A 25,841-nucleotide genomic window follows, 5' to 3' on the forward strand; every position below is an offset into this window, starting at 1 on the left:
ACTCGTTAAGTCATTTCTAAGCAACCACAGGATAATAGACTCTAGTTATTTCTGCTGGTATGTTTGCTAAAAATGAACATGGTGGTGCAACTTTAACTAGGTCTGGTGTTTCTTTTGCACCCACCTAACCATGAATATAAGCGCGTGGAAGGGAGAGCACAGTCGGATCTTTTTTCATTTAGTCTCCCCACATAGAAACTAAACTACTCAGATTTTGCCTCCCAGAGACGTAATAGCTTCCCAATAACTATCTTTAGCTTGATGTCTGTGACTGGGATGACAATGACAACTTTTTCTAGTTTATATTGTCCAATTAAAATGAACCCAAGTTTGTTTTTCTTCAAATGAAATGGTTTAATTGATCATTTACAATTTTGACAACGGGTTTTAACATTTAACCTTCTCCATACCTAAAGTGAACAATGCAATAGAATTTTACGTTTATTTCTAACCTCGAGTTTTGGGGGGGGTTTTTTTACCTGATAGCCTGAGCTTCTGTTTTTTTTCAGTAGTGTTTCTGCATTATTTGCAATGTCTTTAGGACAGCAGTACACGAGCAGATTGTTCACAGCCACGGAGTGTCAGTGAGACATTATTGGGTTACCAGAACCCCCAGGTAATCCCATTAATTAGGGGATCCAGTACTATTTGAACAAATGTGATACATGTCAACATAGCATCCACATAAATGGCTGGACCCAGAGTATCTGCCAAGTTTCATACTGCCTCTAACCTTGCCTTCCTCCAGTAGTGCATCCTGCTGCTTTCTCTTCTCCAAGAATGCAATTCTTATGTGCTTAGCTGTCCACGTGATGGTAAAGAAAATGTGATATATTGGATAAAGTCACCTTCTTCCATTGCTCAATAGTCCAATTCTACAGCTCATGTTCCCACTGTAGGCATGCTTAGCATTGGCTAGAAGTATATATGGGCCCTCTTGACTGGTCCACAGCTACACGGCCCCGCACATGACAAGTTAAAATGCACTGTGTTTTCACTCTCTTCTATCTATAGCCAACATTAGCTGTTTGTTTGGTTTTTTTTGCTACAGTATCTCTTTTATGGGATCTTACCGACTGGCATGCTTATGATCCCCATGTGCATCAGTAAATCTTGGGTGAAAATTCTCTAGTACTCACCGCTTTTTTGAGGATGCGCTCACCCCATTGTGTAGCAGTCACTATATTGTCTTAGTCAATGAAATGCTTGCCTTTTTTTTTTTTTTTTTCAATGTATTAATTTGAAGCAGCATGGTGGCTCAGTGGTTAACGTACTGTTGCAGTGCAACGCTGGGGTCTTCTCCGTGATTGCGTGGGGTTCTGTGGGTGGTACGGTTTGCTCCCACACTTCAAAGACATACTGCATACTGGTAAGGAATTTAGATTGTGAGCCCAATGGAGACAGTTATGATGATGTCTTTTAAAGCGCTGCGGAATATGATGGCTCTATATAAGTAAACATAATAAAGTTAAAAAAACGGACTCTTCACATGCTGCCTAATATACCTTACACCTTGACAGGTGAGCTAACAAGGTAATCCATGTATAGTTTGAACCTGTGTCATTATTTTGTTGTTTACCAGTCCAAACACATTTCCTGCCTTTTGTACTATTTCTCTTCTCTGTTCAAATAACGACTTTTCATCATCCAGATTTCTCCAGTGCCTTCCCCTTCTTTCAAATTTCCTATTGCAGGAAAATAGGTTATATATTTCGGAAAGTATTTTAGGAATGTTTGATAATCCACACGTTTTCGGAAATATATTTTCACCATTGATTTTAATAGGCAAAGAAAGTGTAAACCATTGCAGTTTTTTTTATAGACCTTCACTAAAACTATTTTGTTTTTTTTGCAAGTTTGAGCTATGACAACACTTTTCTAAATAGTTCTTTGAAGTGAAACCACATTAACCCCTAAAGACACTGCTGTTCATGTACGTTATAGAATACTTTTAGTTAAAGGGAACCTGTCACCCCCAAAATCGAAGGTGATCTAAGCCCATCAGCATCAGGGGCTTATCTACAGTATTCTGTAATGCTGTAGATAAGCCCACGATGTATCCTGAAAGATGAGAAAAAGAGGTTAGATTATACTCACCTGGGCGGGCAGTCCGATGGGCGTCGCGGTCCGGGGCCTCCCATCTTCTTACGATGACGTCCTCTTCTTGTATTCACGCTGCGGCTCCTGTGTACTTTGTCTGCCCTGTTGAGGGCAGAGCAAAGTACTGCAGTGCTCAGGCGCCGGGAAACGTCAGAGAGGCCCTGCGCACTGCAGTACTTTGCTCTGCCCTCAACAGGGCGGACAAAGTACACCTGCGCCGGAGCCGCATCGTGATTACAAGAAGAGGACGTCATCGTAAGAAGATGGGAGGCCCCGGACCAGAACAGGATGGGACCGCTCCTGGGTGAGTATAATCTAACCTCTTTTTCTCATCTTTCAGGACACATCGGGGGCTTATCTTCAGCATTACAGAATACTATAGATAAGCCTTTGATGCTGGTGGGCTTAGCTCACCTTCGATTTTGCGGGTGACAGGTTCCCTTTAAGGCACCATAGGAACATGTATGAAGCAATCACACAGGCTCAAAAACTGTGCCCATGCAATTACTGTGGAAGCCAAGTTCTGATTGACAGGCTCCTGTTGTAGTAATCACAATAATACGGTGTAGCATGATGACATCGGTTTCATTGGGAGTCAGATGCCTAATAGTGGCCTCTGTTTGGCAACTATGCAGGGCCGGCAAACAAGGCAGATGCCTAGGGCCCCCCACCCACAAAGGGGGCTCCCTGCGTCTGCAGCCCCTTTATGAAGTGCAGAGAAGGTGTACAGCATTGCTTACAGTGAGTAATGCTGCGCAACCTCTGTAGTCCCTCAGCGTCTCTCCCAAACCCCCTCCACTCGCCCCTATCTCCCTCTCCCTGCAGTGTCAAGTTAGAAGTTGAGGGGGAGGGGTCGTCTCACGTCACAACAGAGGTCGTCAGACTCCGGGGCAGGAAGATGCCTGCAGCCCTGTCTGCATCCCCTGCTACTCATCATGGCTGCTCCTAAACCACTGTCCTGGGATCTGCACAATTGAATCAGCAGGATCTGATAAGTATACATATGTATGTGTGTGTGTACATGTGCAGACAGTGTCTGTATATGTGTATATAGTATGTGTACATATAAACAGTACATGGTATGACTGTATATCTGTGGTGCATTTGTGTGTGTATTTACATATATGCATGTGCATACAGTGTATAGTATGTGTCTGTATATTATATTTGTATACTGCATGTGTGCGCTTATAAACTATATGTGTGGGTATGTATGTATGTGTATATATATATATATATATATATATATAGTGAACTGAATGTTTCTGTGTATATACTTTGTATATGTGCTTGTACACACTGTATGTCTGTATACTGTATATACAGTATATAGTGTATGTTTCTCTATTCTCCCCGGCATTGCTCTCCTGCGCAGGCGTACTGATTTGCCCTTTTGAGGGCAGCGTAAAGTACAGCAGTGTGCATGAACTGGGCCTCTGGCCTTTCCCAGCGCCTGCGCACTGCAGTACTTTGGTCTGCCCTCAACAGGGCAAATAAGTACGCCTGCGTTGGAGCACGATGCCGGGAAGCCATGAAGCAACAGGAGGGCGACATCGCAAGAAGATGGGATGCGCCGGACCTGCGACACCCATCGGACCGGACCGCCCAGCATTATAGAATGCTATAGATATGCCCTGAAAGGCAGTGGTCGCAACTTATATTGGTCATAACTGCTGCCAGGTTCACTTTAAGGCCTGTTCACACTGTCTTTACTGCGCCCGGTGGGTTCTGCCTGAGTCCCCTATAGAACCATAGATTGCAATGACAGGAATGGAGTTCACATGAATTCCACATGTGATGTTTTTTTTTTTCCTGAACGTGTAAGTTGGTTCCAATATCCACAGAAAAGTGGACACTTTTAGACGGAAAAAAAAAAACACTCTGAGGGTATGTGCACATTATCCGTAATCGCTGCGGGTTGGACGCTGTGTACTTGTGCATCGTCTAAATATTACAGAACAGTGGAAGGAATTTCAAGAAATCCCATGCTCACTATGTGTCCAGACACCTGCTGCACACCTGCGGAGACGGACATGTGGCGCGTGTTTCCAGACCTCAATATGTCTATTTAATTTGTGGAGACGTACAATGTATTGGACACACTGAATCCGCACGGTTCATTGATCACAGAGGAATCACCTGCTTTCAATAGCCGGCAGTGGACATGTGCTGCGTCCAAAGCGCCGCCAATTCCTGATCATGTGCACCTACCCTAAGAAAATAAATCAATTGTCAATTTCTGCCAAAAAAACAGCAAAACAAATTATTTTGAACTCTGCTTGTGTATGTGCAGTCTGTGGCCCTGTTGGGGATTTATGTGAATCCTATTTATGTGAATCCTATTTTAGGCTACTTTCCCACTAGCGTCGTGCACTGCACGTCGCTATGCGTCGTTTTGGTGAAAAAACGCATCCTGCAAAAGTGCTTGCAGGATGCGTTTTTTTCTCCATAGACTATTATGTGCGACGCATTGCCACACGTCGCAACCGTGTAACCGTGTACATGTAACGTTTTTTGGTGCGTCGTCTGCAGCATTTCCGACCGCACATGCGTGGCTGGAACTCCGCCCCTGCCTCCCCGCACCTCACAATGGGGCAGCGGATGCGTTGAAAAACAGCATCCGCTGCCCCCATTGTGCGGCGCTTCCACAGCTAGCGTCGGTGCGCCGTAACGTCGCATAGCGACGTGCAGTGCACGACGCTAGTGTGAAAGTAGCCTTAGGGGGATTCAGGCAGAGCCCCTGGACGCACTGCAGAAGCGCAGTGTGAACAGAGCTTAATATCCTATTGGATAGAATAGTGCAATTTACTATACTGTTCCGCACTGTCCAAGTACCGCAGCCAGACACACACACCTACCATAAGACACTTTTGTTTTCTAAATCTGTTGCACGTCGCCTTTCAGCAATTCTGCTGCGTTTTTTTCCCTATTCAAATGAATGGGACAGAAAAATGCAATTGAAGGCTGCGAAAAAGCAGAATATTTCCTGATATTTTCCTGATCAATCCGCAGCAAATATGGTGCATGTGAACAGACACTACAGGGGTTTTCTGAGAATTTAAAAATAATTAGCGTGAAATGATAAATCCCCCGCGGCTCCAGCACTGATGCTCAGGGGGTCTCCGCCAGTATTACCACTTGGCTGCGGGGGTCTTGTGGCAGCACCTTACATTATAGCTGTAAAGTGAATAATAATAACCATCAGGGACCCCGAACCATCGGCCATGGAGCCAGAGGGGATTTAGCAGAGCAGTTTGGGGGACATGTAGGATTCTTTTCTTTAGTCGCTTTTTATTCTGCTGTTTGTGAGGTAGGATGTAGAAAAAGACAGCAATTCTGCTAATGTTTTTATTATTTGACTGTACGGCCCCCTTCACACAACTGTGTATCGTGTTTTTCACGGATGCCACATGTACCCTATTTAACCTACTTTGCTGCACTCATATCTATATTTTCACAGCAGCACAGATGACAAGGGCCAATACAAGTGTATAGGTCCTTGTAAACATGCCGTCCGTGTGCCGTACGTGAGTCGTCCGTGTTTAACGCGAAAGTATGAGAGCCTTTGTAATTTCATTTCCAGTATCCATGGATTTCACTGGCTACATGCCAGTCTGAGCGAGTCCTTATTGTTACACACCCTTAGAACCACTCAACCAACTAAAATAATGGACTGGTGATTTCTCATTAACACATGAAGGTCCGTCAATCCGAAGAATTGCTAGAACCTTGAAGTTATCCTCAAGTGCATTTATGAAAACAATCACTATGATACTGGAAATTGACAGCTCCTCAGATAACAGCTCTCATAAATGAAGTACAAAAATCAATTAATAGACATATCTCAGCATCAACTGTCCAGAGAAGACTGCGAGAAGTAAGCTTTTATGGTCAAATTCCTGCAAATAAATCTGTACTGAGGACTGCGAACAAGAGAAAGAGACTTGCTTGGGCCAAGCAACAAAAAGACTGGTCGTTAGATCAGTGAAAATCTGTACTGTGGTTGCTGTGTTACTGATGAGTCAAAAAAAAAATAGATTTTTGGCACCATCCGATGTGGCTATGTGAAATGCAGAAAAAGCCATGCCATCAGATCTGTTGGGACCATCATTTGTGTTGTAAGAGGGCAATGGCCCAAAACACACCTCCAATCTATATAGGGGCTATTTGACCAAGAAGGAGAGGGAATGAGTGCTGTATCAGATGACATGGCCTCCAAAATCACTTGACCTCCTCAACCCAATTGAGATGGCTTGTGATTAAGTGGAATGCAGAGTGAAGGCAAAGCGGCCAACAAGTGCTCTGCACCTCTGGGAATTGACTCTTGGGAAGTTATTCCATGTGACTCTCTATGACGCTGCTTCAGGGCTGTCCCACACGTCCAGATAATTCCGGTACCGGAATAAATCGGTACCGGAGTTATCCGTGTCCGTGTGCCTGGGAACTCACGGAGGCCATACGTGCGGCACACGTGTGCCGCCCGTATGGCGAGTGGGTACCACACGGAGCGTGTGGTACCCACTCTGCATGGTGCTGAAGCTGCGATTCATATCTTCCCTGCAGCAACGTTTGCTGTAGAGAAAATATGAAGAATAGTGTTTAAAATAAAGATCTATGTGTCCGCCGCCCCCCCACCCCCTGTGCGCCCCCCCGCTGGTCAGAAAATACTTACCCGCTCCCTCGCTGCTTCCTGGTCTGGCCGCGGCTTCTCCTGCATGCGGTCACGTGGGCCCGATCATTTACAGTCATGAATATGTGGCTCCACCTCCCATAGGGGCGGAGCCGACTATTCATGATTGTAAATGATCGGCCCCACGTGACCGCATACAGTAGGAGGCGCGGCCAGACCAGGAAGGAGCGAGGGAGCGGGTAAGTATTTTCTGACCAGCGGGGGGGCGCACAGGGGGTGGGGGGGCGGCGGACACATGGATCTTTATTTTTAACACTATTCTTCATATTTTCTCTATAGCAAACGCTGCTACAGGGAAGATATGAATACCGGCTTCAGCACCATGTGGGGGGGACAGCGCTTACTGTAGCGCTGTCTCCTGCACGCACACGGACCCCAGACGGAGAATGTCCGTGTGAGGTCCGTGTTTTACGCGGACCCATTGACTCTATTGGGTCCGTGTAAAACGTGCGCTCCCACGAACACTGACATGTCTCCGTGTTTGGCACACGGAGACACGGTCCGCAAAAAATCAATGACATCTGCACAGATGCATTGATTTTTATGGGTCTACGTGTGTCAGTGTCTCCGGTACGTGAGGAAACTGTCACCTCACGTACCGGAATCACTGACGTGTGAAACCAGCCTAAGAGAATGCTTATGATGTGTAAGCCTGTCATCAGAGTAAAAGTGAGGTACTTTTAAAGAGTCTAAGGTCTAAAACACATTCTTATTTGTTTCATACATGTTTCTTTACTCCTTGTTTCCATTTGTATTATTTCATGGTTTTGCTGCCTTCAATCTGAATCTGCAATGTGAACAATCCAGTAAGAACAAGGAAAACCATTGAATGAACAGGTGTATCCAAACTGTTGACCAGTAGTATGGGTGCTGGTCAAGCTTTTTTGAAGAACTAAGATATGGTAACTTTGAGGATTGTAGATTCAGGGGTTGGCCAAGGAAACTTACTGCACCAGATGAAGACATACTAAATCTGAAGATGTTCATCAATACCATTAACTCAGAACTTAACAAAACAGAAAAAAAACAAGTTAAAAAATTGGCTGCGCTGGTGGAGAAGAGTCTCTATTGTGTTTTTTTTTTGTTTACAATTGATAAAGATGTGCCAGTATGACATTGAAAGGCGTAGTGGACAATGGACGTAGTGCAGCAAGAGACTTATCTCAAGCAGTGCAGACAATTATTAAACGTGTTGTTTTTTTTCCGTTTCCGTCATTTCCCTCTGGTAGATCTCTCCCCCAGCCATGGGACACAACCACCCAAGATGAGCAAACCTATTGTTTATACTGTCTCCTATATTGGGTTTTACCCTATTGTGCGCTTCTCCCTTCACAGTCGCTGTTTAATCAACTCAGAACTGGCAGCTACCAGTGGGACCCAGCTACACCCATCCACTGTTACAAGAAGCCTCTCCAGAAATGGTTTTCATGGAAGTATTTAGGCCAAAAAGCGATATTTTCGCTATGAAAACTAGGCCAAACGATTCAGCTATGCACAAAAACAGGAACTAGGATTCTGAAAAATGTCAGCAGGTGCTCTGGAGTGATGATTCAAAATGTGAAATATTTGGGTACTACAGAAGTCAGGAGAGCAGTGCAATAATGAGTGTCTGTAGGCAACAATGAAGCATGGTGGAGGCTCCTTGGCAGCTTGGAGCTGCATTTCAGCAAATGGAGTTGGATATTTGGTCTGTTATAAATGGTGTCCTCAATGCTTAGAAATGCAGGCAGATATTTGATTGGCCCCAGGACAACGACCCCAAACATACAACTAATTTCATTAAAGGGGCTTTTTAGGACTACCTTAGTTTTTTACTGTGAGCCAAAGAACGAATAAGCAGTTAGCTGCTAACTAGCCAGCAATTATCTTTTTGTTCTATCCGGAACTGGTTCAGAGAGGTCACTGAGCACTCCTGCTGGTAAGTCAGTTGCTCCACGTCTACAGGGCAGCTCTTCTTTCAGGGTGCTTTGTCAACAACCTCCCTGTCTAGTTTCTTCAAAAACTTATGCAAGTGTACCTAGAAGAATGTATGCTGTTTTAAAGGCAAAGGCTGGTCACGCCAAATACTGATTTTGGATTACTCTTTAGTTCATTCACTCTGCATTTTGATAATTGATAAAAATAAACGATTAACACTTCCACTTTTTAAGGTATTATTACTTTGCAGCATTTTTTCTACATACTGTGTATCTACGTGTGTGTATGTATATATAAAAATGAGTGTGTGTATTGACGATGTCATAATGGTTGCCATGGCGACGATGTCAGAATGGTTGCCATGGAGAAGATGTCATAATGGGTATATGGGCATGGAACTATGGGATGGAGGATGGGTCGATGGGCACGGGACTATGGGATGGAAGATATGTACGATGGGAATATGGGCATGGGACTATGGGATGGAGGATCTGTGATGGGTATATGGGCACGGGACTATGGGATGGAGGATATGTATGATGGTATATGGGCACGGGACTATGGGATGGAAGATGTTTGGGTATATGGGCACGGGACTATGGGATGGAGGATATGTATGATGGGTATATCGGCATGGGACTATGAGACCAAGGATATGTATGACGGGTTTATGGGCACGGGACTATGAGATGGAGGATATGTATGACGGGTATATGGGCACGGGACTATGAGATGGAGGATATGTATGACGGGTATATGGGCACGGGACTATGGGATGGAGGATAATCATTATAATTTGCTATAACTAACCACAGTTAGTCACTATGCCTGGGCAACGCCAGGCTCTTCAGCTAATATATATATATATATATATATATATATATATATATATATATATATATATATATATCTTAGATGATAATTACTAGTGTTCTCTTCTGTAATTTAGAGCGAAACATCTGCAGCATTAAACTTTGACCCTGTATGCCAATTGCCATGTGCCAAATTGAGTGATGGCAAGTCATGTACATTCTCATCATCCACCAGCCAAATGCAACCAGTGGTACTTCCCCGAAAATAAATTATCTGAAATTTGCTGCACATTCATATTCAATTTCATCACAGCAGATGCTCATTAGTATGTTGTTATTAATTGGTATTCACTTTAGGTTTTGTTTAAAATGAAGATAATAATTAGGTTTTAATTACTTCATCACTCTGAGGAGAAGGGAGTTGTGAAGTGACTGAGAATGCAGAAGTATTTTCACATGACATTGCCTAATTGTATAAAGCATTCAATCATAATTGGGATTGTGTCTGCATACCTCTTCCCTGTACATGGGACTGGATAGCTGGTTCATTGTTTCCCCAGTCTAGATCATATGGAGACAGGTCTAGGTGAGATTCAAACCTACATATTCGCTTTTATTGTATAAGCCATGTTGGATAACAAGGATTTCACAAAATGTTCCCTCCATTGCAGCATTTTGCGTGGAGTTTTTCTTGAGGGCACATCAACAATAGCCTTATAAAGGAACACAAGAACAATGAGTGTTTGTATGACAAAGTATTTCAACTATTCTTAAAATGTGAGATTTTGTTCTTTTTCCCGGCAACCGCCGTTTTATTCTTTAGAAGAAAAATGGCAGGGAATGAGTCAATTAATGCGTGTTCTTCGTCTCCAGCTTAATCATATTTGACATTGAAAATCTAATAGATTCTTTTGTTTTCACCTATCTTGCTAATTGCAAAATGTGCCAGTGAGCAAATGTACAGGAGGTGTTGATATATTAGAGAGAGAGAGGGAGGAAAAAAAACTATATTACATTTTTTCCTACCCATTTAGGCAGTGACTTTTAATTAGCCCATCTACTAATATGAGGTCGGTAAACTCCATATCTGCTGCTTTATTCCTCCATGTGACTTGCCATTCGTTTTGCTTCAGTTGGTTGGCAAAGGTTGTTGTATATCCATTACTCCGAACCACAGCACTTTGCATTTCTGAATTGACAAGCAGTTATATTGACCTAGCGCTTATTATGGGTCAACAGCTGCGTTAACCAACGGAAGGACTGAGGGGCAATTAAAATGAATTGGCAAAAATATATCTTCCTAATTTACTCCAATTTGTTATTTATGCTAACATTGTATGGCTTCTATGGTGACACTAAACAGAATGGACCCAATAATGGCAATTAACATAAAAATATAATGGCTAATCAAATTGACAGCAACTGTTTCTCATCATCTCAACACACAATACATTATCAAAACAAACTATTATGAAGGAGGTAATTTCAGCGTTCTATTCAACCTGCTGCATGTGTGCAGTCAGGGAGACATGTACCCGCAATTACCACTGAATCTTTAAAACTAAACAAATAACTTAATCACTGTCCTTTTTTTTTTCCTCGTCTCTCACTCTCCTGATGCTGCAATCAGGGTTTTTCTAAAAATATATTTGCAGTGATACATAATGTGAAATTTGTAACTGCGTAGAGACAATGAGCTGCTTATCGCAGTGGGTCTCCTAGCTCTCATTCTTACCGGAGGAGCATACTACTTATTGTCTGTACGCTGTGCTCTGGAAATGGTATAGTTAGTTATTTCCCACAGATAAATTAGGTATGTACATTAACTTGAACCAATCAGCCGGCATTTCTAAAGATGGCATTTACTCAAGCATGCAATATTTTTGTGGTTTTAATCAGATTTTAGAGGCTGAACCAATATTAGCAATTCGAAATTCCAAACTAACTCCTTGTAGCTAACAGGTATTTTTTTTTTTTTTTTAAATAAAAGTAACTGCACCATTCGTACCTTTGCAGACTTTCGGCTGATGCAAGCAGAAGTCTGTACTTTACAAGTACATGCTCCAGGCATCAGAAATGGCTATTTGAGCTCCTCTCTCTATTCAGCCGATAGGACAATCTGTAAATTGGGCAAAGGGATACTTCCATTCATTTAGTTTTGCTTAACCCCTTTCTGACTGGGCAATTTTCTAACTGAGCCATGACGTTTTCATTTTTCCTTTTATTTTGGATTTTTTTTCCCCTCTGAATGAGTTGTAGTTTTGAATGGCACTATTCATTTATCTATTCAATGCAATAGAAAAAAAAAAAAAAATTCCTAGTAGGTTGAAATTGTGGGAAAAAAATTCCGCAATTGTTTTTTGGATTTTGTTTAAACGGAATTCATTAAGGCCACGTGTCCACGGTCAGGAATAATAGCCTTTTGGAAGCAGCGTATTTTTTGTTGCGTTATAACTACCGCACCTGTGTTGATTTACCGCATGTAATGACTTTCTGTTGCTGAAAAGACTAAGCGCCTCTGCTACAGAAATTCACATGCTGCGGCTCATAAACCCACACCACAGGTCAGTTTACGCAGCATTAAACAGAAGCACAGTAGGCATGGGTTTTTATTTTTTTTTATAACTTCCATCCACTATGTTTGCAATGTAGAATGCAACGTTTTGGAAGCAGCGAACGCTGCAATTCCTGATCGTTATTTACAAATATATCTCAATTATGCTAAAGGTATAGCACTTAAACATATGACACAAAAATAATTGAATAGCCTAAGAAAGAAAAAGATTGTGCCGAGGATGAAATATATCACAAGAATCATTTAAAAAGTTACATTTTATTGTATGAATTCATTTAGGCTAGTTTCACACTAGCGTTTTGCTGAGCTGCGGAGGGCTGCGGACTTCCTCCGTGAAGCCCCGCCCACGGCCGCACCTCTGCCGCTCAGCTCCACCCGCTTTCGCATGCGGCCTGCGTACCTATCTTTAACATATTAGGTACCATATATGCAAAATAATTAAAGCCAAGACCAAAAGACAGACTCCTTAAAAAAATAAAAAGATAAATACATGCACGTGCATTAGAATTAATTAGCTGATAGTTGCATGTACAAATATCCCAACAGTATATAGTAATGAAAATTAGTAGTAGAAAAGTAATATTTACATATACCCAAGGGAAAAAAGGTAGTACTGCATGACCGTGATCAGCTCACCTACCACAAGACCCTACACATGTTTCACCACTGCTTCATCAGTTTAATGGAAAGGGTGAGTATAACTCTTATTTTTAAATAAGTTTTTTTTATTTCAAATGCAGGACTTTTTTCTGTCTGATTTACAATATGTTTATAGGATTACTAATGGATTAGGTGTCTTATAGACGCCTCTCCATTATTAAGCTGTGGGCTTGATGTCACTTGACAATACAAAGGTGACAGCAACCCCACAAATATGAACCCCACTTGCCACCGTCACAGGGCAAGTGGGAAGAGCTGGGCATAGGACCAGAATTGGTGCATCTAATAGATGCACATTTTCTAAGGCAGCTGCAAGCTGCTATTTTCAGGCTGAGGGGGGGGGGGGCAGTATTCATATGGCGCCTTGCTAGTCTGAGGATATCAGCCTCCAGCTGTCTCCTTTAGCTTGACTGGTTGTCAAAAATGGGGGACCCCATGCTGTTTTTTTATTATTATTATTTTATTTAAAAATAAACAGTGGGAACCTCTCTATTCTTGATAACCAGCCTTGCTGAAGCTGACAGCTGAGGGTTGCAGCCCGCAGCTGTCTGCTTTGAATGGCTGGTTATCAAAAATACAAAGCAACCTACGGCATTTGTTCTAAAATTTTTAGCCTGGCTGGTGCATCAGCCGCCACCTGCTCTCACTGTTATTAGCAGCAACAGGTGTCTGCTGATGGGAGTAGTAGTCCCTTCTTCCGAAGTCTGACCGGAGGTAATGATCTCACTGCCGATGAAAGGCAGTGTTTGCACTGGATGTTTGGGCCCCACATTCATGTGAATGGGATCCAAACTTTTTTTTTTAACTGTTGGGCTGGAGCTGAACAGGGGTTCGCCCATCACTATCTGCGACTAATCACCCACTAATTAACATTTCGCCTTCAAAGTTATAAAATATTTTTTCGCAAAACAGAGCTTGTTAAATAGGGTATTCGCGTAGCAATAAAAACATGGTAGTGGAGGTGTCTTATAGACGCCTGTCCATTACTAACCCCTGGGCTTGATGTTAGCTGACATTACAAAGCTCGCATCAACCCCAATACGAGTACCAACCTCTTGCCCTCTGCACCAGGGCAAGTGGAAAGAGCAGAGGTGAAACGCATTTCTGTACAATTTTTTTTTCTTTTCTCGCACCTATTAACTTGCACTGGTGATTGCGATCCGAATATCATACACTTGCAACATGCTGCAATATTTTTATCAGTCTGATCCGAACTGATAAAAATATCGAAGATTAGGACTAAATCATTGATTAACATTGGTCTGAATGCAATCCGATTTTTTTTTTTTTTTTTTTTAAATCCGATTGCAGTCATCCGATTTATTTGCTCGTGTGAACAAGCCCTTACTGCGGAATAGAGGTAAGGGCGATAATTGAGTTAGAATTGGACAGGAGTGAGGAAAAAAATTGTAAAAAAAAAATTGAGCTTAACAAGAAAATTGATGGCAATAACAGGTAAGAGATAGTTGAGAACGTTACAGGCCTCGGGGTAGTCAAAGTGCTCTGTAGGTACAATTCCGGTGAAAACTAAGAACCAATGACCAAAACATTAACCCATGGCTAGTTAAAGAAAAAAGAGAACCCTAACTAAAGGGCATGTGCAGTTATTGAGTTTTTTTCTGCAGCAATAACACTATGTAAATTGTGCATCTTTTTGGTGTGATTCTCGACATGTTTATTGTTTTTACTTGCGCTTTTTTCCCATTCATTACAATAGGTGAAAAAAAACCTGCAAAAAAATGTCCGTAATTGATATGCAAATTTGAAAAAATCATTTGGGTTTAAATTTCCGAAGACAAAATAAGCAGCATGTGCATGAGATTTCAGAAATCTCCTTCACCTAGCTCCCACATGTTAAACTCTGGCCCACGGGCCAAATCTAATCAGACACCCTCTTTTATTCACTGCATATCATGGTTTCACAGTTTGCAGCTTCACTTTTTCACATGTTTTGTATATCATATAATATCTACATACGGTCCAAACTAAAATACATATACAGATAATTCATATTTGCAGTGTTACGTTACTTCAGTGACACCATGACCTTTTATTCACAAGTGTGCGTACATCAGTATTCCAAGACATTCAATATATGTTTATGAATTTTTTCTTGCTAGTATGCAGCTTTTTACATCCTACCCTTCCTTTTACCTTGAGCCGCTTTTTGTGTAGTCTTTCTCATTTGTATTTATTTTATTATTCTTTAATAAACTTTGTTACTGTTTGCAAAATCAAAGGTGAGCTAAGCCCACCGGCATCAGGGGCTTATCTACAGCATTCTGGAATGCTGTAGATTAGCCCCTGATGTATCCTGAAAGATGAGAAAGAGAGGTTAGATTATACTCACCTGGGCGGGCGGTCCCGCTGCGGTCCGATGGGTGTCGCAGTCCGGGGCCTCCCATCTTCTTACGATGACGTCCTCTTCTTGCATTCACGCTGTGGCTCCGGCACAGGCTTACTTTGTCTGCCCTGTTGGGCAGAGCAAAGTACTGCAGTGCACAGGTGCCGGGAAAGGTCAGAGAGGCCCAGCGCCTGCGCACTGCAGTACTTTGCTCTGCCCTCAACAGGACAGACAAAGTACACCTGCATCGGAGCCGCTGCGTGAAGACAAGAAGAGGACGTCATCCTATGAAGATGGGAGGCCCCGAACTGGACCGCCAATGGGTGAGTATAATCTAACCTCTTTATCTCACCTTTCAGGATACATCGGGGGCTTATCTACAGCATTCCAGAATACTGTAGATAAGCACCTGATGCTGGTGGGCTTAGCTCACCTTCAATTTTGGGGGTGAGAGGTTCCCTTTAATTCAGTTATGTGCTATTCTTATAATTCTTATAGGTGTATACAATGTGTTTTGCGGACTATAAGACGCACCTCAAATTTTGAGGAGGAAAATAGGAAAGACATTTTTAAAAAAAAATGATGGTGCGTCTTATAGTCCGATATTACGGTAGCTTACCGGGTGTAAAGGCAGCTGCAGTGGACTAGGGTCGCTGCTACCGGAAGTTGGCGGCAGCAGCAGTGGGGCACTGCTGCAGGCCCTGGGCTGGGAGGAGGGGGTACCAGGGCATTGCGAGTCCTGGGCTGTCAGAAAATGTCAGCGTTGAGCTGAGTCCACGCACTTTTCCTTTGATTTCAATGCATTGGCTATGGGAATGTGGCCGCCGGGGGCCGGCACATTCGCAGATTCAGATCTTGCCCCCACTCCTGCCGCCTCCGGCCTCCTGTAGCAGCAACCCTGTGGTAGATCGTCTCACTCAGCAGTACAGGGAGGTAGACAAGGGAACACTGTCTCTTTAAGAACTTCCTTTGATTTCTTATAGGCAGCATAAACCAAGGTGAAGTAAAATGAACACAGCCCTCTGGGAAAAACAGGTAAACAAAAGAAAATGGTAGCACAAAACATAGTCCTTCTGAGAGCGGGGTTCTTCCTGCTCACCGTTAGAACACACACACTCAAGTTGGTTCCAGCAAAACCACTTCTCTAGAGTATTCCTACCAGACACTGAACCCCTACTCTGGAAGCCAGCTATTTAAGCCCCAGAGCACACCCTGGGGTGGAGATAAAGTGGTCAACCTCCCACCCTCTCTGGTTGTCCACAAAAAAATGCCCTTTATTTAAATTGGCTGTTAACTCCTTGCAACATTTAGTGTGCTGAAGGAAAAACTTCTGGGGACAAGAACCTCAGCGCAACCGGTCTTCCCTCCATCACCCTGCTAGTTATTTTGTCACACCTGCCTCCTGGGACCCCGCTCCACCGCAGCTGCTGCCTCCCCATCCCGATAAGCTATATTCGGATTATAAGATGCACCTACATTTTCCTCCCAAATTTGGGGGAAAAAGTGGCCCACAGGGTGATTATATTTGGCCTGCAATGCCAAGTATGCCATCCTGGATGCCGATATAGTTGAAAGCATTGATGGAAGGGAGCATCAGCTGACGCTCCCTCCTCCACCATTCTCCCTTTGTGTCTGACATCACAGAGCAGCGGACAAAATAATGTCACTATTTTGCGCCTGCTGTGTCGAGCAGTGAAGATCATCAGAGCAGCAGGGGAACGGGGAGAGGTAAGTTGTTTTTTTTAATCTTTTTTATGTGTGGCTCATTATACTGTATGGAGGACCATGTATGGCCCGTTATTCTGTGTGTAGGACTATGTGGGGCCCACTTTATTGTGTGAATATAACAGTTGGGTAACCGTACTTTGCTGGGGGGTACAATAGGGTCATCATACAATCTATGTGGAGGAATTCACTGTGGGGCTATCATACTCTGTTTGGGAGGCACTTCTGTTGACTTAATTTTTTGTATTTATTCAATTTTTTGTCCTTTATTACATATTTGAAGTAGGCTGTTGGGCTATATGCTTTTATACTGCACTTGCATAACCTATAATTGTATGCCACACTTGTGATTGTGTTTATTTTATTCTAACAACTATTAAAGGGACTCTGTCACCTGAATTTGGAGGGAACAATTTTCAGTCATATGGGCGGGGTTTTCGGGTGTTTGATTCACCCTTTCCTTACCCGCTGGCTGCATGCTGGCTGAAATATTGGATTGAAGTTCATTCTCTGTCCTCCATAGTACACGCCTGCGTAAGGCAAGATTGCCTTGTGCAGGCATGTACTACGGAGGACAGAGAATGAACTTCAATCCAATATTGCAGCCAGCGGGTAAGGAAAGGGTGAATCAAACACCCGAAAACCCCGCCCATATGACTGAAAATTGTTCCCTCCAAATTCAGGTGACAGTCCCTTTAAATTAAAATGTTCTTTGTGGAACAACCCCTTTAAGTTTGTTTCCATATGAAAAGGTTTATAGTTATATTTGATAAGGAAAAACGTCCTCAATTGTAGACATTTTTTTAAAGGGAATCTATCACCACGTTTGACATATCTAAACTATTAATATGGGCGTACAGAATATAGAATGCTGAAAAAGTCATCCCCGTATGCCTCAGATGCCTTGTTGTTGAGAAATCCGCTTTTATCACTTTATGTAAATGAGCTCTTCCAGGCTATGGGGAGCACACTGCCTGGAAGATAACTTTGTCTCCAGAACTTATTTTAAATAAAAGGTGGAGTTTATTCAGGAGAGGTATTAAATTAAAAAAAATCATCTTTCACCTCTGCTTTTTCAAAGGTCCCACTGCTTATTATGTGTGACATCAATATATTACATATGTATTGGGACATATTTCATTCTGGAACCACACGTATAACATCCTAACTTACCTCACTATCTAAGATTTTATCAAAGCTGAATCTGGTAGATATTTAGATTAATAAACTATATTCATGTTACTTAGTATCTTATCACTCATTGTCTAGAACTGACCTTGCTATTGGTAACATGGGCTTGTTATCTCTTGTAAATAATGTTGAATATCTACCTTGGAGTATTTCTGACCACCCTTCATGCGGGTGCAACTACAGTTAGGATCTGATGGAATGGTAACTGGGAGTTCATGGTGATTGTATCCATTCTTGGTACTTTTGCTTCAGTAAATATTAAGGTTGACCTGTCACTTTGTCCAAGTTTTATATTTTGGCCCCTTGTGTATTTGAGTTTGATATCCCTGACTTAGTTGGTACTGTAAAATGCTGCGGTTTTTCCCATGGCAAAGATGTGCAGAAATGAAAAATTTATGGCAAAAACACAAATCGTAGAAAACGAATCCCAAAGTTGAAAAGGAATGCTTGGCCATAAAGTGGACACATTGCAATACTATCTGCGAAAATTAAAATTTGTGTCAGACTATGCCCCACTAAGGTGGATGAGAGAGAAAAGGGGGAAAATGCTCTAATTTACCCACTGGTTTCTAGCGTCACAGGATTTCCGCCTCAATGTGCAACAGAGCCGAGAAGCTATATGGTAATGGCGATGCTCTCTCGAGAATCCCGTGTCTAGTGGTACAAGGTGCCAAGCCCCACGGCTTTAGGCAGAGGTGTGTAAGGTGGCTGCTGGACACAGTGGATGGCAGATGTGTATCATAGAGGTGGTTGTCCTCTATAATGTAAACCTGGAGTAATACTCTAGTACACACAGTACTAAGAGGGGTTAATCGATCATGACAGGGCCAGGTTTATTGTTAACAGCTAAATATTTGGCAGGAGAGCTGTTCACTATATCTCCACCCCTGGGTGTGGTTCACATTATAAAATTGGGCCTGTTTGTCGCAGCCATGGTCTGTGTGGTGAGGTGTGCAGATCCTCCAGGGCTAAGAAGCTAGACTGTAACCCAAGCAAGCAAACCAAAGTTTTCCTGTAATGTGGTTTATGAAGAGTGAAATAAACAAGGTGGACTTTTAAATAGAAACTGTTCCTGTGACACCTCATCCCTTTTCCCAAGTCAGAAGCATTGTTACAGCGCAGGCAAGTAAAAAACGCAAATCCATTTATGTATACATGGATTGACAACTATACCTAAACAGCAGCGCGGGATCTCCACAAAAACCACTCTTACTGGGAGAAGGGGGGCTCCCTCTCCCACACTATCGCCACTCCCGCAAGGGCTGCTGGTCGTTGTCATGGCAACACAATGTCATCATGACTCTCCGAGTCTGCCAGCGACGGTGGCCTTCTCAGACCATAAGAGGCTTCCATCAGTGCAACACTGACAGGTATAATGCATTGCAATGCATTATATCAGTGACCAGAGCAATAAAACTTGGTCCCATAAAGGGACTAAGTAAAAAAAAAAAGGTAAAAATATATATTTTTAATGATACCATTAAATACGTATATTTACATACAAATATAAAAAAGTACACGCATTTGGTATCGCCGGATCCAGAACAACCCGATCTATAAAACTGTCATACTACTTAACCCTTTCAGTGAAATATATATATATATATATATATATATATATATATATATGTGTGTGTGTGTGTGACAAAAACTATGCTTTTTCATCATACCGCCAAACAAAAAGTGAGGAAAAAAACACAATCAAAAAGTCAAATGTAAATAAAAATGGTATTGCTAAAAGCATCATCTAGTCCCCCCAAAATACAAGCCCCCATACAGCTCCATCAGTGGAGAAATAAAAATGCAGATTTGCAATTTTCACTCCTCAACATTCACTGTTACTTTTTTCTGGAAAACGCTCATTAAGTCAAAATCTACTCTACACCTGTAGATAAATTGCCAGGGGGGTGTAATTTCCAAAATGGGGTCCCATGAGGGGGGATTCTGCTTTTCTGGCACTTAGAGGCTCTGTATGTGGAGTCCACAAGCTATTCTACAATATTTGTTCTGCAAGAGTCAAATAGCGCTCCTTACCTCTCGAGTCTCATCGTGTGGCTAAGCAGTACTGTACAGCCACGTATGGGGTATTGCCACATTCAGCAGAAATTGTATGACAAAGTTTGGGGCCATTTTTACCTATTTCCCATGTGAAAATTTAAAAAATCTGAGTCTAAAACAAAATTTTTGAAGTAAAAATTTAATTATTTTTCCTTTACTGCCCAATAGTATAACATTTTGTGAGACACTTATGGTGTCAATATATTCATTGCACCCTTAGATGAATTTATTGAGGTGTAGTTTGTAAAATCGGGTCACTTATGGGAGTTCTGCTATTTTGATACCTCAGAAGTTTTTCCAGTGGGTCATGGCACCCGCAAACCATAACTCAGCACTACAATATGGCGCTCCTTACCTTCTGAGCTTTGCACCGTGCCTCAAAAGTAATTTCGACCACATATGGGCTATTGGCGTCACAATTGTACTGTCCAGTTTCGCTATTATCCCTATTTAAATCTTGGGGTTAAAGCAACATTTTAGGGGAGAAAATGGTAATTTTCCATTGACTCAGCCCAATGTTATGCAATTCTGTGAATTGCCTGATGGATAAAATTTCTCACTGCACCATCAGATGAATGTCTTAAGAGGTGTAGTTTCCAAAATGAGGTCATTTATGGGGGGTTTCTGCTGTTTTGGTATGTCAGGCGCTCTTCACATGTGACATGGATACATTTTTAACCCTTATAACTTCCTAACAAAAAATAGTTTACAAAATGATGCAGATGTGAAGTAGAGAAGTCGTAAATGTTAATTAACTATTTTATGGGGTATAATGATCTAGTTTATGGGCATAAAAATCCAAAGTTTGCAACTTAACAAAAATTTGACAAAAAAGATATGCAAATTTGGCATTTCTTAAATGCAAATCATCTTTGCCACTAAATGTGTCAAGAAAAAACTATTTCAGAATCGCTGGGATACATCGAAGCGTTCCAGAGTTATTACCACATAAAGTGACACTGGCCAGAATTGAAAAAACTGGCCTGATCAGGAACGTAAAAACAGGCTAGAGGGTGAAGAGGTTAATACAGGGAAAATAAAACACATCCCAGGGCATGGGATGTTTTAAAAAAAAAACGAAAAACAATTCTTAGCCATACTCATCTTGCCACCTGGATCCAGTGGAGGCCACGCCATTGTCTGCACAGAGACAGCAAACAGTGATTCCACCAACCCTGGACCACTGCTGCCTATGATGGGCTGCAGTGGTCAGATGTCCTGAGCAGCACCTCAAAAGATTATTTGTCAAAGTCACCTGATGGAATAGCATCAATCAGTGCAGACCACGTAGTTGGATCCAGGTGCCTGCTGGTAGGCATGTATGGCCAAGCTTATTTTCTAAATATCTAGTCCCGTGGGCAGTTTTATTTTGCCAAGGTAACCTTTTCAATATTCTGAGTAAATTGTAACTAGGCAAATGGCATGGTTGACCTTTGAAAATGCAGCATGGTCAATGGAATAATGGATTTTGTTAATGAGTTTGCATTATGTCAGCCATGGGGTTTTTACAGTTTGGGTTGTGTAATTAAAGGGAAGGTGCCACCAGTTTTCTTGTAGTTTGTTTTTTTGTGAAACTAAGCTTAAAATAGTAAATAAAATGTACTAATGCAATGTTTGCACTGTTTGCAAACATTTCTATATGAGAAATATTATATATTTTCTTACAAATATATATATTGACCACTAGGGGGAGCATTTTCCGTTTTAGACCTCAAGCAGCTATATAGTAAGACTTACCAGCTTTACTGTTAGCTGGAAAATTGGGGCAGTAACTGTTGACATCACCATTTCCCTCCCCTTTTGGGTGGTCTAATATCCCTGGGGCAGAATGAAGAGCAGCATCACAGGGCAGAGCCATTTTGTGTGTGACTGCCCTGTGATCTGCTGTCACCAGCAGTTACTGCATCAGAAGCACAGTTAGTTTATGTGGTGTGTATGGAGCAGCATTGTCTGTGCAGAGCTGTCTGTGACTCATCCCTCAGTAAGATAAGAAGGAGCTCCAGTTCTGCAGTGAATGGCCAGGCATTGTGGAGGGAGGGGAGAGATACATTGTATGGCTGAGAGAGGTGTCAGGTGTCACCTCTCTTTGCACCCTGGGAATGCAGCTTAATGGAGTGAATGGAGCTCCTGTGATAGAGAGTAAGTGGAGCTGGGCAGAGAGCACTGGGCTATAATAAAATGGCTGCTAGTCACACCTACAGCAGTGAGTTGTGCAGCCCACAGAGGCGTGCCCAGCTCACTGCTAACACCTCTCCAATGTTATAGATAGGGTCAGCGCCGGTCTATTATCTCCTATGTCCATGGGGTGCTGTAAAATGACACTGTTAGTGTCGCGAACTGCTGTGAAACCAAGATGTCAGCCCCCAGTTCCTTCTTTAAAAACATATAACACACGAAATCTGTTTCACATGCATTTAAAACTTGGTTATAGCAGCATGTTATGCTACATTACAGTGATTTATTAATGATCTACAAACGCGGTACCTTACCTTTAACATGTATTTTCTTGTGATGGGTAATTTGTATTGCATTGTGCATTCTTGGTTACAAAGAGATCACATACACATTAATGTTTGTTCTTTTTGGTTATTTTGCAGTATCCAGAGAGGGCCTTGTACACCCAACTATGTTTCTATCGATTCATCTTTGACTGGGATTATGCACTCGAAAAGATTGTTTCAGAGCAGGAAAAAGGTAAGGACACATAGGTTTAACAGTGTTAGAGGGGATGTCCAAAAGTATTTTGTTAAGCCGTGGATTTTCAAATTAGTAATTGTAGGCATACTCTCCTTCATACACCCCAACGACTAAAGCACAGGACACTTCAGAGGTCTCTGCGGCTCCTGAAGCCATGTCTATCTCGTTCTGAAGTCCCAATACTGCTGAAGCTTGAAATTTGTTGCAGCAGTCAGGTGACTAAAAAGGTTCATCATTGGATGTTCCTTCAATGACATGTTCTTCTAGTCACCAAATCACTGCAGCCATTTACAGGATGTAATGGTTATGGGACCTTCGAATGAGGCAGACACTGCTTATGGAGTTTGCCAAGATTTCCGGAGCAGCTTGCGCTGGGAAGTATATCCCCATTTATTTTAAACATACACCTACATAAAAATATTTTATTGTCTGATAACCCCTTTCAATCCCGAAGAATTGACAGATTCACATAAAAATAACTATAAAAATATGCGGTATGTTTGTTTTTGCTGGCATTCTGAGGCACATTCTAAACTGGCACGTGCCATTCCATTGATTGGAAGATTATAGGATCTGAAATACAGTGGCTAGCAAAAGTATTCACCCCATTGGAATTTTTCCGGTTTTGCTACCTAACAACCTGGAATGTTCCTGTTTTTTTTTTTTTTCTTCTTTGTTTTGTTTTTTTAAAAAGTTTGCATCAGTTCATGTAAAGAACATAATTACAACTGATAACGTTTTGGTTTTCTTTTTTTGTGTGACAGAAACAATATATATGAGAGAGAGTATATATGTGTGTGCATGTATGTTTTTAAATCTTCAGTGTAGATAACTTTTGACACCCTTAAAGTCAGTATTTTGTAGAGCCTCCCTTTGCAGCTGTTACAGCTGTAAGTCGCTGTTGATAAGTCTCTGCGAGCTTTTTACATGTTGTCACTGTGATTTTTGCCCATTCCTCAAGGCAAAACTGCTCCAGCTCCTTCTGGTTAGATGGTTTCCTCTGGTGAACAGCAATCTTCAAATCTGACCGCAGATTCTCAATTGGATGAAGGTCTGGGCTTTGACTAGGCCACTCCAAAACATTAACACATTTCCTCTTAAATCACTTGAACGTTGCTTTAGCAATATGCTTCGTCTTGTTGGAAGATGAACCTCCGTCCCAGTCTCAAATCACTGATTAGACTAAAACAGGTTTTGCTCAAGAATATCCCTGTATTTCACACTATTGATCTTCCCCTTGACTTGGACCATTTTCCCTGTCCCTGCTGCCGAAAAACATCCCCTCAGCATAATGCTGCCACCACTATCTTTCACTGTGGGGATGGTAAAGGGTAAAGACCGAGACAGCCGTGGGGCTTAAAACCTGAGGGCCGCACCGTGCCCACCCGCTCACTCGCTGTCTCCAGCAGTCAGCATTGGTGGAGGAGGGGCCTCCGGCCACTTTCTCCACCAATCAGCATGTGAAACAGTGGAAGGGATGACGTCATGCCGGACTCCCACCAATGTTTAACCCCTTAATGACCCTCAATACGTCTTTTAACTCACCTGAGATATAAGAGAATAGCATCCCCATACAGGTAACAGTTCAACAGCTATCGGCTGTACACTATAGCTGACAACTTGCTGCATCAGCCACGATGAGCATTTGCACCGTCCATATCTGTTTAACCCCTTAGATGCTGCTGTCAAAAGTGACTTTATCATATAAATGTTTAAAAGTGTGTGTCTCCTCCCTCTTTATCCCCATCGGCACGATGAGATCATGATTGTGTGGTCCTGATGTTTGACATGGCAATTCACGAGCAAATAGTGGCCTTAGTCTGCGGCACCAGTGGCCTGTTCAAAAGTCAGCGACATTTAGGTGGTAAAAATTCACTTTTTCATTCCTGTCATTTCACTTTGCATTAATTCCTGAAAATCACCTGAAGGATTAATAAACTACATGATTGCAAATTTTAATATGTCGAGGGGTGGTATTTTTAAAATGGTATCACTTTTGGGGGTTTTCCAATATATAAGACCCCTAAGGTCACTTCAAATCTGGATAGGTCCCTAAAAATAATAATTTTGTAAATTTCCATGAAAAAATGAAAAATTGCTGCTACATTTTTAAACCTCCTAAAATGCTAACAAAATAAAATAACATTTTACAAATGGTGCTGATGTAAAGCAGACATATGGGAAATGCTATTTATTAATGTTTTGCTGTGGTATGACTATCTGAATTAAAGGGATAATTATTAAAAGTTTGAAAATTGCTAATTTTTTTTACATTTTTGTCAAATTTCTGATATTGTTTTTATAAATAAACACAAAACATATCGATCTAAATTTACCATTATCATAAAGTATAATGTCATGAGAAAACAATCTCAAAATCACGGAATTTGTCTAAGCGTTCCAGAGTTTTTACCACATAAATTGACACTGGTCAGATTTTTAAAATTTGGCTCTGTCATTAAGGGGTTAATGACTCTTCCCTATATTTTTGTGGGAAACTCCATGAGAATTATTTGATCTTTATGAAGTTTGGACAAGAATGTTTGTTTTTTATTATTATGAATGTACTGATTCATAACACATGTGAGTCAATAAGACACTTACACTCCTAGCAATACCTCAAGTCCACATCCATTTATTTATACTGTTATTTTAGTTTTTAAAAGGGCTTAATTGCATAGAGCAAAATCTCCTGCCTTTCTCACCTGCTTACAAACTTATTCGCACCGCATATTTAATCTAAATGGTAACTAAAGGATAGTGGGTAGTATCGTGCAGGTTCTGGCTGGTAGTCACTAGGCACAGGGAAGTGATAAAAATACATGGCAAGCTCATAGTGCTGGCATTGTGCTAGAAAAATATATTTCATGGTGCAAATGACCACCTTTTACCAAACACACGGAATTATACCTGTGGTAGATACATGTGTGTGTATATTCTTAAATGAAGTAAATACACATGTTAATGGAGGTTCATTGTTAAGATGATTTGCGCCTGCCAAGAATCCGACTGTCAAATGCATATCAGAATGTTTTCCGATTTTAAATAATTTAGCTCTGAATATAATTATGT

The 25,841-nt window shown here is 41.7% G+C and overlaps 1 protein-coding gene across 2 annotated transcripts in view; it reads left to right on the forward strand.

Moving 5' to 3' along the window:
- The window catches only part of POLA1 (DNA polymerase alpha 1, catalytic subunit), a 502,104-nt gene that overhangs the window by 378,820 nt on the left and 97,443 nt on the right, over nt 1-25,841 (forward strand). For both annotated transcript variants that reach the window (XM_077294669.1, XM_077294671.1), the window contains exon 35: nt 22,670-22,766. In XM_077294669.1, the coding sequence (XP_077150784.1) occupies nt 22,670-22,766 (97 nt within the window). The remainder of the gene's footprint in view (nt 1-22,669; nt 22,767-25,841) is intronic.

Source organism: Ranitomeya variabilis, chromosome 3 (genome assembly GCF_051348905.1).
Source record: "Ranitomeya variabilis isolate aRanVar5 chromosome 3, aRanVar5.hap1, whole genome shotgun sequence".
Taxonomy (NCBI): Eukaryota; Metazoa; Chordata; class Amphibia; order Anura; family Dendrobatidae; genus Ranitomeya; species Ranitomeya variabilis.